The 18,112-nt window shown below is 37.2% G+C and overlaps 2 protein-coding genes and 1 non-coding gene across 4 annotated transcripts; all 3 read left to right on the forward strand.

The window, feature by feature from the left end:
- Window positions 1-457: 457 nt before the first annotated feature.
- Window positions 458-529, forward strand: TRNAC-GCA. The gene has a single exon. It is a non-coding gene; the product is annotated as a tRNA-Cys (tRNA).
- A 2,168-nt stretch (window positions 530-2,697) lies between these two features.
- On the forward strand, window positions 2,698-3,816 carry LOC103832668 (putative F-box protein At1g32420). The gene has a single exon (XM_009108724.2). The coding sequence runs from the start codon at window positions 2,698-2,700 to the stop codon at window positions 3,814-3,816; it is 1,119 nt and encodes a 372-aa protein (XP_009106972.1).
- A 12,281-nt stretch (window positions 3,817-16,097) lies between these two features.
- LOC103832669 (protein GRAVITROPIC IN THE LIGHT 1) lies at window positions 16,098-17,984 on the forward strand. Of its 2 annotated transcripts, none has more exons than XM_033276524.1 (2): window positions 16,098-17,208; window positions 17,245-17,984. In XM_033276524.1, the coding sequence occupies exons 1-2, from the start codon at window positions 16,744-16,746 to the stop codon at window positions 17,692-17,694; spliced, it is 915 nt and encodes a 304-aa protein (XP_033132415.1). In that variant the 5' UTR covers window positions 16,098-16,743; the 3' UTR covers window positions 17,695-17,984. The 2 variants fall into 2 exon arrangements, with proteins under 2 accessions (XP_033132415.1, XP_033132414.1); XM_033276523.1 differs by having other exon boundaries at window positions 16,098-16,606; window positions 16,643-17,984.
- The last annotated feature ends 128 nt before the right edge of the window (window positions 17,985-18,112 follow it).

The following is an 18,112-nucleotide window of genomic DNA, read 5'->3' on the forward strand; positions in this document are numbered from 1 at the left end:
CCTCATCAGAACATTACGACATACATAAGCAATTTTATATATAACAGATCAAGATGAAACCCAAAAAACTGTCTTTAGAATTTCAGTAACAATTTGAGATCTTAGGTGCAAGTCAGAGAGAGAAAAGTGTGAACTTTTTTCAAAGTGTTGAATAGACAAAAGCAGAGGATCTCAATGTAACTAGATTTGCATTTCTTCTGCTTCTCCCTTTTGTTTTGCTTAGCACCTGGGGTGAGTAAGGTAGGTACAAGTTTGGAGTATGTAACCAATCACAGCGGCAAGCCAAAAAGAGTTGAACTTATGATCTCTCTTATCATAGTAGATAGTGAGATCATTCTATAATCATTCTTTCACTCCTTTCCAACATGTAACACTAATATCATCCCATGGCTACTAACCACTCCTTCAATCAATGGCTATCCTATAACTTGTACCCACTCATCACTAAATAACAAAAGGGTCATTAGCTCAGTGGTAGAGCAATTGACTGCAGATCAATAGGTCACCGGTTCGAACCCGGTAGGGCCCTCAAAATCATTTTTTTCTTAACTCTGTTTTTATTTTGTTAATTCTCCTCCCTTTTTAATCACTACTACACCTTTTCTACAACTCCTTCATTTCTTTTTGTATAAAATGAAATTCACCATTCAAAACCCCAAACAAGCCAAGCCAAAGAACACAAGTATTCGGTTACCTTTCCTACCGCCATAGTGAGGAGTAGTGTCTCAAAACTCTTTCTCTTAAGATAAATTTCAAGGACCAATGAGAAAAAAAAATAGAAATACTTAAGAATTTTATATCCTTATAGATATCGAATGTTAGAAGGTGTGACTAGTAAAAGTGCTAGAAAGAGAATGAATGAAAAAAAAAGATCGATGAAGAAAATATTTTTGAAATATCTTCATTTCATATTTATAATATTATTTGAGAAATCAGTTTCTTCCATGTTAATCTTTCGTTAATTCTTTGAATAGTCAACTATAATAAAAAAAATTCAATGAACTAAAAATATTATGTATAATTCCATAGATAAAAATTTTGATTTTCAGTTTTTTCTTTTTAGTTAATAATATATTACTGTTTAAAAAAGAGATTCCATTTTTACTATAATATCTTCCCAAACTATATTAAAAATGAAATATATACAAAATTAATATTTGTTTCATTATCTCAGTCAAAAAATATGTTTGTTTCATTATAAACGTGAACTTAGAAAAGATGAATTAAAAGTTTGTTTAATGTAAGTGAATTCACAAACATTCAAATTAGTTAATTCATAAACATATATGATGTCCAATGTCAATTTTGGGAATTCATATCATTTCTATGATAAGACATAAAGAGTGTTACCAGCATATAAAAATGAAAGAATGTGATGAATGAAAAACTGCATTTAACACTAAATCATGGCTGTATTAAAGATTAGTAATGTCATTTGGGTTGACTAATGCGTCTAGCATTTTCACGAGGTTGATGAACCATTTTCTAAAGATTTACATAGAGTTTTTTTGTGGTAGTATATGTTGATGATATCTTCATCTATAGCCGAACCATGGAAGATTATACTGAGGATTTAAAAAAGTGTTAAATGTGTTTAGAAAAGGCTGCAAGCCATTCACCATCAGTAAGTAGTTGATTATGACTTCAAATTTTTTTGTCTACGTTTACTTTAGTTTGTCTCGTTTAAAACATAGTTATATTTAGTACTATTTAATTATTATGTTCTAATTGATGCCAAAAATGTAAAAAAAAAAACAGAAGAGTAATGAGTTTCTCATTTGCAAAATATCGGATTTATATGACCAAAATAGTTATATTTAGTACTATTTAATTATTTTATATTTAGTACTATTTAGTTATTATGTTCTAACTTGATAGTCAGCATTCAGATATCTCTTTTTTCTAGGGTTTGAGTTCCTTTTGTTGGCTACTATTATAAAAAAATAGGCTAAATCTTTCTCTATCCACAAATATGGAAATGTTTAATCTAATTTTTTTCTCTAAGGTAGGAAAAAAACATAACTCGAAAGTCTAAAGACATAAGAAGAAGATCGACGTCGTGCTTTAAGGAGGCAGATTTATTGCGTGGAATAAATATCTTTTTTTTTTTTTTGTAAAAACGTGGAATAAATATCTCGAGTAGTATAGGTAGTTTTGCTAAATAATAATTTAATCTTGTTAATAAATAAGTTAATATTAGCCTGTAAAAAGGAGCAAAAATCAAACACGTAAAAGTATCCACAACGTGGATTTTTAACTGAGTCTCTATTTATTAAATAATTGGAAAATGAAATGAGGAAGAAAAATAGAGAAAATATAAACACATACTAAGGAATTCTTTTTTTTTTTGGAGCCACAACTAAATATTTTTGTTGTTGTTTGTAATTCATAGACTCAATTTTATTTTTAGTTTTATTAAAAAAAATTATGAACTCTGAGTTTTTAATGATACTCAAAATTTTCCAAAATAGAAAGAAATGATATGATTTGACCAAAAAAAAAGGAAGAAATGATATGATACCTTTTCGTTCATGCATTTGTTTGTTTCTCCATTTGTTGGCTAGATTTGATTCATGCATTAGTTGACCAACAACAAAAGGGTGTATGTATACATATGTTAGGGTTTGTGTTAGAAGAGAAGGAATAGAACAAACAACCACAAACAAGGCCTCTCTAATTCGCAACTTCTGACATCTTATGGCCAGAAAAAGAAAAAGATCCGGCGATGGTATCAACACACCTCTGGATCTAACCGTAGAGATCCTCCACAGACTTCCACCAAAGTCCCTCGCGAGGACCCGATGCGTCTCTAGGCAATGGAGAACTATTATCGACGACTACATTATCAAAAACTCCGTCGTGACTCGGTCTTTGAGTCAACCCTCGCCTGATGCTCCACACTTCATATTGGATACTTTGCTAGACTGTGGTGTGGTCTTCTCGTACACTTACTCTCGTCAAATTAGAAGCGAAAGAAACCAAATCGTAGAGAAAATGTTTGCCATGACCGCAACAGCGAGAGAGTTTCAATACGTTCGCGGCTTGATCGGGTTTTGGTCATGTACTCGTGGTCAGTTCACGTTGCACAACCCTACCACAAGGCGTTCTGTTCCCTTACCCGATACAGGCATACCCCCAAGGCGGTTCTACTTATTCGGGTACGACCCGATGAGGAATCAGTACAAAGTAGCGTGCATAGCAAGGCCAACAAGTGAGCCGGAGCAGTTTTGTAAAGTTTTCACGCTGGGAGATCTCGGACAGGAGTGGAGGAATATCAAATGCTGCATCGAACGTCACAGTCCATTCGGAACTGCAGTTTGCATCGGCGGGACAATCTATTACACAGCAAAGGCGGAGAATCAGAGAAATGTTATCATTAGCTTCAATGTTGTGTCTGAGAAGTTTAGTCATGTATTTCAGGTTCCGGAAAAATTAAATGTAAGGTATGGAAAATCATCTCTTGTAGACTACCAAGGGAAGTTAGGATGCATATGTTACAACTACCTCAACAATGAGGATATGGATGTGTGGGTTATGGAGAATGCGGAGAAGCAAGAGTGGTCGAAGACTACACACATGGCTGTGCTTCAAGGAATACCAAGTTCTATGTGCAGATTTGGTGTGACACATCCTGGTGGTGAAATCGTTATAGTCCCTTATTTTTATTATTACTTAGGATCAGAGGGTTATTACTATAATCCAAACATAAATAGTCGTAGAAGTTTTGTAATCCAGTCACCAAGGTTAGGAGGCACTGATCTCGTTAGGATCTGGCCTGTCACGGATCCTGTTGAGAATATTATGTCTTTGATGTAATTCCTAGCTTCGGTTGAGAGTTCTTCAATATTAATAATATCATTGTGGTCGAGTTATAATGACTGAAACACAAGTTAAACATAATTCCTCTATTGAGGGAATGAGGGTATGTAGTCGGGTTCTTTTTTTTCACGTTAATAAGGTTATCTAATGATGATCGGAATAGAACAGAAGTAGAGTCATAAATAACATAGAAGATAAAATATTGTCTTATTAGTAATAAACTACTCTTTTGTTCGTTATAAACTCTATGGTTTGCATTCTTGTTTATTAATTGTGTTAGCATTATTTATTGAATAATGTTTAAACAAGATGATATAGGAAAATGCGAAATTGTTGGGGAAAATAGTTATGTTCTTTTTTTATTTGCATTATTGTTCATTTCTTTGGTATTAGGAAAAGCAGTTATAGTTGGGATCTTAGCTCGTGGCGGATCTAGATCAAGAATTGATCAGGGGCAAAACTATGGTCTAAGACTTGAAGACCATGGAAGAATCAGCTAGACATTGGTCTAAGGCACAACTTAATGGACTGAAATGGACTCAAGAAGGGTCTAATGGAATTAAAGGTGATCTAATAGGCTCCATGAAATTTTAGACCGAGAGAAGATAAAATCCTTCATAGAGTGTGGAGCAACAATAATTGATCATGAAATGTTATATATGGACAAACGTGTTTGGACAGAAAATGGACATGGTCAGGGCGCTCCGGTATGATCGAGAAATGAGATAGGCGAACCGAAATCAGCAAGAAATGAGTTTGAAACGGATGATGAAGGTCCGGATCTGGAAATGGACCAACAATAACACTTTTATCAACTAAATGAGCTTGGGGAACGATCTGGTTGGATCAGAATGACAATGGGGCGGACCTAATTAGGACTTGCTCGAACAAGGGGCTTTTTTTTTGAACGAACTACTATGATTCATAAAGGGGGGGAAATAGTTTACTCTCCAACCGGAGAGCTTACAAGGAGTCTTAAAGCAGACTTTGCAAGAGTATCCGCAACGACATTACCCAAACGGGGGACAAAAAAGAACGAGATAGAATCAAACCTACAACATAAGGCTCTAATATCAAACAGAACACTCTGAAGAAGCACTGTTGAAGCAGAGGAATTGAGGAGGTTGATGAGAGACTTCGAATCAGAGAAGACATTCAGCTGAGAGAAGTCATTAGTGACTGCATCAATAAGGGCAGCCTTTACCGCGAGAGCCTCTGCCACTATGGGCGCAGCTACATGTCGGCGGTTAGAAGATTGATGTTTTAACTCCACACCAGAGGAGGTAGTGAAATGCCAGCCTTGGCCACTGTTGCCAGAATTAGGATCCCAGGCTCCATCAGTGAAGCAGTTAATGTATTGCGGAGATGGTGGGGGGCCGGGTATCGAATTTGATGTGTTGGTCTGGGCGTGTCTTTTGTCTTGGGAAACCTCTTCCCAGCAGCGCGCATCCTTAATAATTTTTAAAACCAATTCAGCTTCTGTCCAGGATCTATTTTCGAAGATTAGCATATTTCTAGCCTTCCAAAGGTGCCAGTACAACCACGGGTATATTGGGGAGGTTCCCAGGCCGGTAGGTGGAAGGTTGATCATTCTCATGTTACTGATGAGGAGGTTACTCACCGAAGTTATAGTACTAGCATCAGGCTTGAAAAGAGCCGGGATACGGTCCCAGATACGGGCAGCAAAAGGACAGGTAAGGAAGAGATGCAGTGGGGTTTCGAGCTCTCCACACCTTTTACACTTAGCCTCCGCATGGAGACCTCGCGTGAGTAGGACAGAACCCACGGGAAGGGCTCCGTTCATTGATCGCCATAGGAAGGTTTGCACCTTGGGAGGGGTGTTTAGGTTCCAAACACTTTTGCGCCACGGGAACTGATCAGGTATATGGCTCTGCATTGATAGTCTAGCCAGGGCATAGCCAGACTTTGATGTATAGTCTCCAGATGCATTCGGAAGCCAAACCAGCTCGTCCTGTTTGTCAAAAGAGCTCGTCCTGATGGAACAAGGGGCTTATCAACCCATGAAGACAAAAGATCCACAACCATGGCTCAACTCTTGGCCGAATTTGTTTTAATTGTATATAATTTATTTTATTAATGTGTACACCACTTAGGATTAGATTTGTATTCTTAAACCAACTAAAAATAGAATTAGGGTTTTGTTTTCACTAATCACGTTGGTGTAGGATTAGGGTTCAGTTTTTTTTTAGCTTAAACTAAAGTGTACCCACGACCTGAATCAAGCAATAAACTATTTCCAGTCAAAATTCCTCCTTTGGAGATACGTTACCTTTGTTCAGCCTTGAACATTACCTTCACATTAAAGAGAGTGATCTCTCATGAACCATCCATGGCATAACTAAGCAGGGTGATCATGTGTCATAAGAGCAGCAAATCGTTCTGAGAGCATCCCATAGCTCTATATATGGTGAAGTTCACAATCCATCCAAGATTGATAGTATCCTCTTGATCCCTTCACCCACGCCTACTCAAGTGTTCCAGGGAAAGAAGCTAACCCCTTTCTCAAAAAAAAGAAAAAAGAAAAAAGAAGCCTATCAAAGGTGGCACAAAATGGTATTAGAGCCACTTGAAGGTTAGGGTTTGTATTCTTATTCTTGTTTCAAAAAAATAATCTATCTATCTATCTATCTTAAACACTTTATTCTCTGTCTATATTTTGTAAGTCAAACCAAGACATCGTTTGAATGGAAATAGAAAGAAAAATAAAGTTCAGAAGAAACGAGAACAGAGATCAAACGATCCAAAAAAAAAAACAAAGAAAATGCGTAGGAGAAATCGGGCTAGCTAGGATAGGTCATTCGGTTTGACACCAAAAATCCTTCGGTCTACCTATCTTCTTTCTGTTTTGGGTTAGGATTTCTAGATCTAAAGTGATTGGAATCTTGCTCAAGGCTAGACTCTCAAGGAAGAACAAGAAAACTTGAGTAACTACTTACAAACCGAGAGAAAGAGAGTTATTTTCTGTAATCAGTTTGTTTAAGTATTTTTCAGGTAGCAAGATATATGGGTCAGACAGGAGGAGACGTCGTGAGAAGGAATTAGTCTATAGCCATTTTAACTCAGTAACAAAAGTAGCTCTAGAAAGAAGAGTAAAATCTTTAAGAAAAGAAGATGTAAATGCTTTTGATGAGTTTGATTGTTTGCAGGAATGACCACGACCATGATGGTTGTTGGAGAGGAGAAGAGATCAAACTAGGTCTGCCAGAAAGGAAATAAAGGCTTATTATGTTAATATTTGCATTAATTAATATTTACTATGATTATCTAATTGATGTTAGAAAAAATATTTTAATTTAATATGTCACTATGCTATGCCTACTCCATTTATGTCTACCACTACATTTAATTACACGAACCAAAAAATTGTAAAACACATCAATTATCCTCTCAATCCTTCGTCTATCATATTTCACGTTGTATAATAAACGCAACAAATTAAATCGGCCACTACAATTAATAACACAAACCACTTATTCTTTGCATGCCCATACACTTATAAGTTATACGCTTTGGCTCCGTGTTGCTGGGAGCCTCTTTGGAACAGATCCAGATCCTGACTGGGATCCCACCATGACTTGTCTTCTTATGAGCACCTACGACAGGCTTACGTTTATTCTCTTTAGGCTTGCCCTGAGGTTACGATGTACTACATTTGGGGCGGGTGAACTGACAGAAAGCATAATAACATCTCAAAGCCGGTTGATCATATTGCTAGGATGGTGGACACAGCGGTTCGGAATTGTATCACCTCCACTGGTTACTAACTGCGGCCAAAGCTGCAAGGTTTGATGAGAAGATGGTTTGAAACTCATTTCGCTTAACGTTTTGTCTTTACCTTATTATTTGCACTATAAACATTTACTTTGTACATATATATTTTTGGGGTGATCAATAAATTTGAATTCATCAAAAAATAGTATTATATGTTTGTCAAAAATAGAAATTATAAATAGAGTATTATATGCTTTTTAAAAAGGTGTTACTTACTCACATGAAATATTCTCTCAGCTCTTTATATGTCATTCATGTTAATGAAGAGACACCGGTACATAACCGATTGCACTTTTAAAATAGTAACTAGGATAGTACCCGATTTATTTTTTGTTAACAATTTTATTAACATGTTTGTTTGTTAACTAATATGTTTAGGCATTCGCATTCGGTTTCATTTTGTTTCCAAATTGTATTTTTTGGTTTTCGGTTTAGTTATAAGAACCATTCAGTTATTTATAAATTTTGATTTGGTTTGGATTTAGTTATTTTCTTTTTTGGTTTGGTTCAAATAACAATTTTAAAGACTCGATAACATTTCGGGTTTAATTCAAGCACATAGGTTTGAATAGCCATATGGAATTTTTTTACATTTAAGAAGCAGAATATACAGAAAATAACTATAATGATCATTAATAGATAATTTCTGATTTTATTAATGTTGTTAGCAAAATATGTAAATAGATTATTTTATACCATTTGTTATAAAATCTTGCATGTTAATTTCTAATATAATTTTTTTTGTTAGACAATTCCTTCTAATATTAAATTATTGAATTTTTGTACGAAAATTCTCTATGGTTGGTTAGATGAGTAAACAGGACTTTTCAGCTTTAGAATTAATAATACAATTGTGTTTTTTTATTTAGTATAGCATGTTCAAATTTAAAATATGTCATCGTAAATTTCAAATAAAACTCTAAATTAATAGATTAGATTCTACCAGCTCCTGTGATTAGTATTGATTTATATATCGATAAGATGTTAAATTCTAAATCTCATATTGTAAAATTGAAATTGACTTGACCCAAGAGGAACCAACTAACAATGTCAATACTATTTGACAACAATGCACATATGATACATTCGTACACAAATAACACATGAAGAAATTGCAGGCTTTGTAACTTTTGAAACGAAAAGATATGTCAGAGACTCAAAATGAATGCATACAAAAATAAAAAATCATATTGATATACAGTTAAATTATTGTAGTTTGGCCTTAAACATGAGAAACACGGACAAAAGAACAAATGGGAAAATGTTATTAACTATTAAGCTAAATAACCATAATGAAACCACTGTACCAAAAATATAACCCGCGGATAGTTTAATTGCTAGGTTCTTTAGTTCATTAGATAACCGAAGTTTGGTATAATAAAAGGTCGGTTTACATTATGTTATTTGGTCAATAATACGGTCGGTTTTTAGATTTTACACATCGATTTAAACGAAGTCAACTATGTTTAAGTGATATTGATATTAGTTTTCACTTAAAAATCCTTTAAAATCCTCCCAGATATATTATATTGTTATTTTTCTTCTCTGTTATGCTTCCATAATGTAAGTTAATCTTGACTGACTCATTATCACTGCAGTCAAAACAAAGAAGGGAAGAATCAGAAATAAATAACACTAAACTAATTCCAAAATCATAAACTCTTTTGAACATTACCTCGTTTTTTCATCTTTTTCACAACATTGAAATCAACTCCACTTCAAAGTGATATAAGTGAATGAAGGATAAAACTCTGTCGTTTTTATGTTGTTACGTGGTCTTCAAGCTAGTTGTTTGATCTTTTCAATTTGAATAAGTCGTCCTAGATTGTAGTAGCTAGAGACGTGGTAGTTTAGTTGCTTAGTTGAGCTTTTTACGTTAAGTAGTTGGAGTCATGTAAAGTCTATTTAAGACTATCTTTGTTTCACGTTCAATGCAAGCTTTTCAGATTCAATCTTTGTTCATTCTAAAACCAACAAGTGGTATCAGAGCCACAACGAGACTGAGACAGAGAGAGAGAAGAAAAGATGAGTGAAAAGGATACGTTGATCATACCGAAGTTCGATGGAGATTATGAGCATTGGGCAATGCTCATGGAGAATCTACTCAGGTCCAAGGAGTGGTGGGATCTGATCGAAACAGGGATCAATCGACCGGAGACAGACGTGATCTTAACGGAGGCACAAAGGACAAAGCTAGCTGAGAAGACTGTCAAGGATCATAAGGTTAAGAATTATCTATTCGCTTCGATAGATAAAACTATCCTTAAAACCATCCTAAAGAAGGAGACGTCAAAGGAGCTATGGGATTCCATGAAAAGGAAGTTCCAAGGAAACGAGAGAGTGCAGAGCGCACAACTACAGAGGCTAAGGAGAAACTTTGAAGTACTAGAGATGAAGATGGGAGAGTCGATCAGAGTACTTCGCAAGAGTGATGGTGGTTGCCAATGACATGCGCAATCTTGGAGAAGATATGCCTGATGCAAAGGTGGTGGAGAAGATACTGAGAAATTTGGTTGATAAGTTCACCTATGTTGTATGCGCCATCGAGGAATCAAACGACATCAAGGAGTTAACGGTAGATGGACTTCAGAGTTCGCTGATGGTACATGAGCAAAATCTCAGCAAGAACACAGGAGATGAGCAAGCCATGAAGGTTGAGGGACAGTGGAAGTCTGATTATGGCAGAGGAAGAGGAAGAAACCAGAACTTCTCACGAGGACGAGGCAGAGGAGGCTATCAAGGCAGAGGTCGGGGGAGCACAAGCTTCAACAAAGAGCAGATTGAATGCTACAAGTGTCACAAGCTAGGACACTACAAGTTTGAGTGTCCAAGCTGGGACAAGGAGGCAAATTACGCTGAGATGGAGGAAAACATGCTCTTGATGGCACATGTAGACACGGTGGAAGAGTCTCAAGAACATATATGGTTCTTAGACTCTGGTTGTAGCAACCACATGTGTGGAACCAGAGAGTGGTTTGTAGAGTTTGAGAACGACTTTAGTCAGAGTGTCAAGCTCGGAGATGATAGGAGGATGATGGTAGAAGGAAGAGGCAGTCTGAGATTGGAGATAAATGGGATCATCACTGTGATCACATCAGTCTACTACGTGCCAGGACTGAAAAACAATCTCTTCAGTGTGGGTCAGCTTCAGGAGAAAGGGCTTCGGATTATCATTGAAGATGATGTCTGCGAGATCTGGAGCAAGCAGCAGAGGAAGCTGATCATTCAATCGAACATGACCAAGAACCGTATGTTCATGGTACGAGCGTATGTAAAGAAGACTAAAGGAGTGGAGACAAGATGTCTACAAGCAACAACGCCGAATGATCAACTGTGGCACAAGCGATTTGGACATCTAAACACAAGAAGTCTGAGATCACTAGCAGAGAAGGATATGGTAAAAGGCCTACCTAATATAATTCATGATGGAGATGAGGTGGTGTGTGAGATTTGTATGCGGGGAAAACAGAACCGGGAGAGCATTCCAAAAAGGAGCTTGTGGAAATCAACACGGGGACTGCAGCTCGTTCACAGTGACATCTGCGGGCCAATCACACCAACATCAGAGAGTGGGAAGAGGTATATAATCAACTTCATTGATGATTACAGTAGGAAGTGCTGGTCTTACTTCTTGACAGAGAAATCAGAAGCGTTTACAACCTTCAAGGAGTTCAAAGCTGGAGTAGAAAGAGAGTTGGGTCAAGCTCTGGTGTGTCTGAGAACAAACAGAGGAGGGGAGTTCAATTCAAAGGAGTTTGAAGAATATTGCAAGGCGAATGGAATCAAAAGACAGTTAACCGCAGCTTATACTCCTCAACAGAATGGAACCGCAGAGAGAAAGAATAGAAGTATCATGAATATGACGAGATGCATGCTGTTAGAGAGATCGGTGCCAACGAGTTTCTGGCCAGAAGCTGCGCAGTATGCAGTACACATTCTGAATCGGAGTCCTTCAGCTGCAGTAAACGAAGTCACACCCGAAGAGAAGTGGAGCAACAACAAACCATCAGTGGATCATCTCAGAATCTTCGGGTGCGTTGCCTACGCTATGGTTCCATACGAAAGGAGAATCAAATTGGACGAGAAGAGCACAAAGTGTGTGTTCTTTGGACTGAGCAAAGAGTCTAAAGCTTATCGTTTGTATGATCCTAAGACGAAAAAGATACTGATAAGTAGGGATGTTCGATTTGATGAGAGCAATGGTTGGGATTGGGAAGCAAAAACAGAGGAGAAGGAACTTGAGTGGGAAGAAACGGTTGAGAATGTCGAACCTGAAGAAGAAGACGGAGAAGAAGGAGAAGGTGGAGAAGAAGAAGAAGGTGGAGAAGAAGGAGAAGGTTCTGGAAATGGAGAGGAAGCTGAAGATATAGCTGAGCAAGAAGAAGAAAACACAAATCATGGCTCGGCTCAAACACAAAACGTGGGAGGTTCAGGCAGAAAAAGACAGGCGCCAGTATGGATGAAAGACTACATTTCTGGTAATGCAGGCTTTATCATTGCAGAAGAAGGAGAAGATGTGTTCGCTCTATTCATACCACATGAGGATCCAAGTAGCTTTGAGGAAGCAGAGCAAGAAGAAGTATGGAGAAGAGCTATGGAAGCAGAGATCACGTCGATAGAAGAAAACAAAACGTGGGAACTGATGGAGTTACCAGAAGGTGCAACCGTGATTGGAGTGAAATGGGTTTTTAAAACCAAGCTCAATGAACGCGGAGAGATCGAGAAGTTTAAAGCGAGGTTGGTGGCGAAGGGGTATCATCAGAGAGAGGGTGTGGACTTTCATGAAGTCTTTGCACCAGTGGCAAGATGGGATACCATCAGAATGTTGATAGCTCTAGCTGCAGAGAAAGGTTGGAACGTGTTTCAACTCGACGTGAAGAGTGCGTTTCTGCAAGGTGAGCTGAATGAAGCAGTTTACGTTGAACAGCCGAAGGGTTTTGAGATACAAGAGGAGCAAGGGAAGGTATACAAGCTGAAGAAGGCACTCTACGGCCTAAAGCAAGCTCCCAGAGCTTGGTACAGCCGCATAGATGGTTACTTTAAGAAGGAGGGATTTGAGAAGTGTTTCTGTGAGCACACTCTGTTCATAAAGAAAGAAGAACAAGGCGTTTTGGTGGTTAGTCTTTATGTGGATGATCTCATCTATACGGGTAACTCAGAAGCGATGTTGGCACAGTTCAAGGTCTCAATGATGGAGGAGTTTGCAATGAGTGACTTGGGAAAGATGAAGTTCTTTCTGGGAGTAGAGGTGATTCAAGATGAGGAAGGCATCTTCATCAACCAGCAGAAGTATGCAGAAGAAACGCTGATGAAGTATGGAATGCAGAACTGCAACTCCGTAAGAAATCCTATCGTACCTGGAAACAAGTTAACTAAAGCTGGAGCAGGAGAAGAAGTAGATGCGACTGAGTTCAAGCAGCTTGTGGGAAGTCTAAGGTATCTAACGGCAACAAGACCCGACTTGATCTACTCTGTAAACCTGGTGAGCAGGTACATGGAGCGTCCCAATGAGCAACATCTGTTAGCCGCAAAGAGAATTCTGAGGTATGTTCAAGGAACTCCTAACTACGGAATCTTATATAAACGAGGTGGAGAGCAGAAGGTGGTTGGGTTTGTAGACAGTGACTACGCAGGAGATGTAGACGACAGGAAGAGTACGTCAGGGTTTGTGTTTATGATGGGAGGAGGAGCTGTGTCATGGGCATCAAAGAAACAACCTATAGTGACGCTTTCAACAACAGAGGCTGAGTTTGTTGCAGCAGCATATGGAGCATGTCAAGCAGTCTGGATGAGAAATGTACTTGAGGAGATTGGATTCAAACAAGGAGAAGGAACGACTCTGTTCTGCGACAACAGTTCAACCATCAAACTGTCAAAAAATCTAGTGCTACATGGAAGAAGTAAGCACATTCATGTGAGGTATCACTTTCTGAGGGAACTGGTGAATGAGGGAACTATACAGCTTGAGTATTGTTCAACTGGAGATCAGCTGTCTGATATCATGACAAAGGCCGTGAAGCTAGAGATATTTGAGAAGCTGAGAGGAAGAATGGGTGTTTGCGCAAAGAAGAAGTAAACTGAAAGGAGCCGTTTCAGTTTAAGGGAAGAATTGAAGGATAAAACTCTGTCGTTTATGTTTACGTGGTCTTCAAGCTAGTTGTTTGATCTTTTCAATTTGAATAAGTCGTCCTAGATTGTAGGAGCTAAAGACGTGGTAGTTTAGTTGCTTAGTTGAGCTTTTTACGCTAAGTAGTTGGAGTCATGTAAAGTCTATTTAAGACTATCTTTGTTTCACGTTCAATGCAAGCTTTTCAGATTCAATCTTTGTTCATTCTAAAACCAACAGTGAAATCAAAGTAAAGAATGAAGAAAAAGAACATTTGGAGAATAAGAGAAGTTAGAACACATTAGGGAACTCATACTGAAAATAAATTGAATTAGAATTGAAACTAAATTGAATTAGAGGTCGATCGATTTGATAGTTTTTGGCTGAGGGGTGAGTTTGCTTTTCATAGTTTAAATATGTGTTTAATTAAACACTAATGTCGTATTTACTCCTGTTAAACATAGTTAACGTTATCTACATCAATGTGTAAAATCTGTAAATTTTATAAGGTTGTGTATTTAAGGGATACAAAAATTAGTTAGTGTATTAGACGGAGATCCAAAATAGTATGTGTATTTTATGAGCAAATGAAAATTAGTTCATGCATTTTAAAGGAATTTTTTTTTCACTGTTTAACCATGTATTTAGTTAAACAGAGTTGACGTCGTCTAAAGCAAAGTGTAAAATTTATGAATTTCAAAAGTTTATGTATTTAATATGCAACAAAAATTAGATCGTGTATTAAACGGAGATTCAAAATAGTTAGTGTATTTTATTAGCAAACATAAATTAGTCCGTGTATTTTTTTAAAAAAAATCAATTTGAAAAAAATGATTGAAAATATTAATTAAAATTTCGCTTAACTATATTTCTTGAATGTCACGATCAAATAATATTTGAAAATATAACTCCTAACAAACATTAAACAATTATTTTTGAAATAATTTGTTAACCCGATTATGATTTATTATTATGTATAGTATTTATACCAAAAAGAAAACTATCAACTTATCTCAAATTTTGAAATTCGATAAATGTATTTCTGCACAAAGCAGAAAACAAAGAAAAAAAATGAAAATTGATGACAGTTAAGTTGTTAACTGATTTCTTATATTACAAGCCCAGCAAAGTTCATATTGATTACAAATATTCTACTCAACAGTGTTTGCAATTTACCAAAAACACCCTTCGCACGTCTCGAGATCTCACCGTAAACGAGGTGTATTTTCGGAAACACACATTGAAACACCCAACGCTGTCGCTTTGCTGTGCTAAACTTTCCTCTCTGTGGTTGCCCTTTTCCGTCATTTCACATTATTGTTCTTCTTAAAATCCTTTTATCTCCTCTCCCTCTCGACCGTTTCTCCTATAGCTCTCATATAACATCACTCTCTCTCCCTCTCTCTCTCTCTCTCTCTCTCTCTCTCTCTCTCTCTCTCTGTTGCTTGTAGTTTTTTCAAGTGGAGTAAAAAGAACAGAACGACATAACCTGGTGAGTGTTTATATTTCTACTGTTGTTGGTAGCTTTCATGTGGGTTTCTGGTGAATGATTCGATTCCATTATTGCGTTTATTTTTTTCTTCTCGTTTTTATTTATTTAAAGCAATGGAAGGTTCATGTCGCTGGTCGTGGGCCTAATCCCCCATTGTTGTTAGCTAATCACAATAATGCTGAACCTTTTTTCGCATTAATTGTTTTGATGGGTTCACTTGTATAAATAGTCGATTCTCAAAAAAGGGTTTTAGGACTTTCATCCTTTACAGCAAAAAGAAAAAAAAAACACTAAAGTTTGGGTTTTTAATCATCTTGTTTCTTTTATCATTTTTTCTCATCTGCGTTCTATGTTTGAGATTTGTAATGTCGTTTTGAATTGATTTAGTCTGCAGGGTTTAAGCAGAGGTTGGTTTGTCAGATTCTCAAGTTTCTTTCTTCAGATTTACTCTATGATGAAGTGAGAGACCTCCAACATTAAACAAAGAGAGAAGCTTGCAACTTTCGCAAGGTACAACCTTTGACTTTATTGGTTTACTTGTAAGAAACTTGCTTCTGAAATTTTCAAACTTTGAATTTTTAAATCTGGGTTTCTCTGGTTTGTGTTGAAATATTCAGTTTCATTATAACATTCCACTTTTTTGTGAAGTTCTCTTCGGTTTATTAGACCCAAGACATCTGCTTAAGGGTATGTAGATGAGAGAACTGTCTTAAGGTTTTGTTTGGTTAGTGACATAGCGTTTAGACCGCTGCTGCTAGTGCGTTTTGAGTCTAGAATGAGACATAGGTTGCGGGTCTTGTACTGAATGTGTTTGGTGGGTTTGTCAGGCTTTGAGGTTGTCTTGTTGTTTCACATGGCTATCAAACCATTTTTTAAAAGGTTTGTACTGTTTTCTCTAAGGGATTTTTGAGGCACTACAGTATAATAATATTACTGGTTTTACATTAAGGTTATGTTACATGGTAAATGCATATTTGATCTGTTTTTTTTTTATGTTTCTTTTGAGAGAGGTGGATTATTCTGCATGGGTGAAATCTTCTGCAAATCTTTAATTGTTCTTTGTTTTCTAGCAGCACATTTTGACTAAATAACCCCACAAAAATAAATTAAAGAAGAAAATAAAAGTAGATTGGACCATGAAGTCTTCACAACTCTTTGTCGAATATTTTAAGCATGAACCATGAAGTTTTCACAACTCTTTGTTGAATATTTTATAGCAGTATCCATTGTATTATATATGTGTAGATTCCTCTTTTGTTAATAGATTTTTTTAATTAGGGAGACACTCTTTTACATTGAGCTTTTTTTATATAGTTCTTAACTTAAAGCAAGTCCTATTTGGAGAATATTACATAAAGAATCCTTGTGGCCCTCCATTAACGCTCCTTGATCCTAGAATTAAAAGCTTCTAGCTCTTTTTCTTTATATTCATCATTACAAGCTCTCTCCTCTCCTCTTCTCTGCTTTTGAATTCCTTTTTGTGGTGTTTTTTCTTTGTCCTATTTGTTACTTAATACTTTCAAGCTTCTTTGTGATGGATCTGCAGATGGAGACTGTGAAACCAAGGGCTGTTGCTCCCAAGGGTAAATTCAGACGCACGTTTGCCAAAGTTCTCAACATTCACAAGCTAACCGGTGTTGCTCCAGATGTGAAGAAGATAAAGTTAACAGAGAAGAGGCTTAACCAAAGCGGACAGCTTTGCAACCCTTTAGACAATCTTCACCTCTCTGCGCTGAATCCAACCCACTTCGTTGCTTATCTGAACCACACAGTCAAATCCATCAGAGGGTTCGTCAAGCTGATGGTCCAACAGATGAAACTCGCGGGATGGGATCTTTCAATGGCGGCTAACTCGATCCAGCCCGGTGTGTTTTATTACAAGCAGGATCACAAGTGTTTCGCTTTCGAACACTTTGTCTCCAACGTAATGTTCGAAGCTTTCCATCTGCCACACTTCTCAACCGATTCAAGAAGCTTCAAGAAACAGAGCAAAACAGAGGAACAGAGCAAAACAGAGGAACAGAGCAAAACAGAGAGGGAAGCGTTCTTTGAGAGGTTTACAGAGCTCAAGTCGATGAAAGCTAGAGATTACTTAAACGCACGGCCAAGATCAAGATTCGCCAGGTTCTGCAGAGCCAAGTTCTTGCAGCTTATACATCCGAAGATGGAGGAAGCTTTCTTCGGACACACGCACTTGAGAAACCAGGTCTCTGCTGGTGTGTTCCCGGAGACGAGCTTGTGCTCTGGGTTTCTCGAAATGGCGAAAAGGGTTTGGCTTCTGCATTGCTTGGCTTTATCTTTTGAGCATGAAGCTGAGATCTTTCGAGTGCAGAAAGGTTGTAGATTCTCTGAAGTGTACATGAAGAGCGTTGCGGAGGAAGCGTTGGAGGAAACAGAGCAGCCACGTGTCGCGTTCACGGTGGTTCCGGGGTTTAGGTTCGGGAGCAGTTTGATACAGTGCGAGGTTTATCTCTCGGGTTCGTGATAGCCGTTCGATCAAAGATCTGGAAATGGACGGTGGTGGGTCCTTAAGGACGTTTTGGTAATTTCGAAAGTTGTGGGGTTGATTTTTGAAGAATGGGAAGTAGTGTGGTCTTTTGCTAATGTTTTTCTCGGGCTTTTGAGTTTTGTCGAGATTGGTGCAGGGAAAATCAGAGGCATCTGTTAGCTGTTGTCCATTGAATATTTATCTCCTTTTTTTCTGAATAATATGTAAATATTTTATGATTTTCGATATGTACTTAAATAATGCAGTTAGAGAAAAAATATTATAAATAAATGCCAAAGGAGCGTAATATTGGAATGATGAAAAGACTGAAATGCATTACTATTTGATTTGTTCGATGCATATTTGTTATTTATAGTACATAATCACATTTTGATCAAAAAAAAGATAAGTACAT

Source organism: Brassica rapa, chromosome A08 (assembly GCF_000309985.2).
Source record: "Brassica rapa cultivar Chiifu-401-42 chromosome A08, CAAS_Brap_v3.01, whole genome shotgun sequence".
Classification (NCBI taxonomy): Eukaryota; Viridiplantae; Streptophyta; class Magnoliopsida; order Brassicales; family Brassicaceae; genus Brassica; species Brassica rapa.

Coding starts and splice junctions, on each gene's coding strand:
- LOC103832668 (XM_009108724.2), top strand. CDS start 2,698: ATGGCCAGAAAAAGAAAAAGATCCGGCGATGGTATCAACACACCTCTG.
- LOC103832669 (XM_033276523.1), top strand. CDS start 16,744: ATGGATCTGCAGATGGAGACTGTGAAACCAAGGGCTGTTGCTCCCAAG.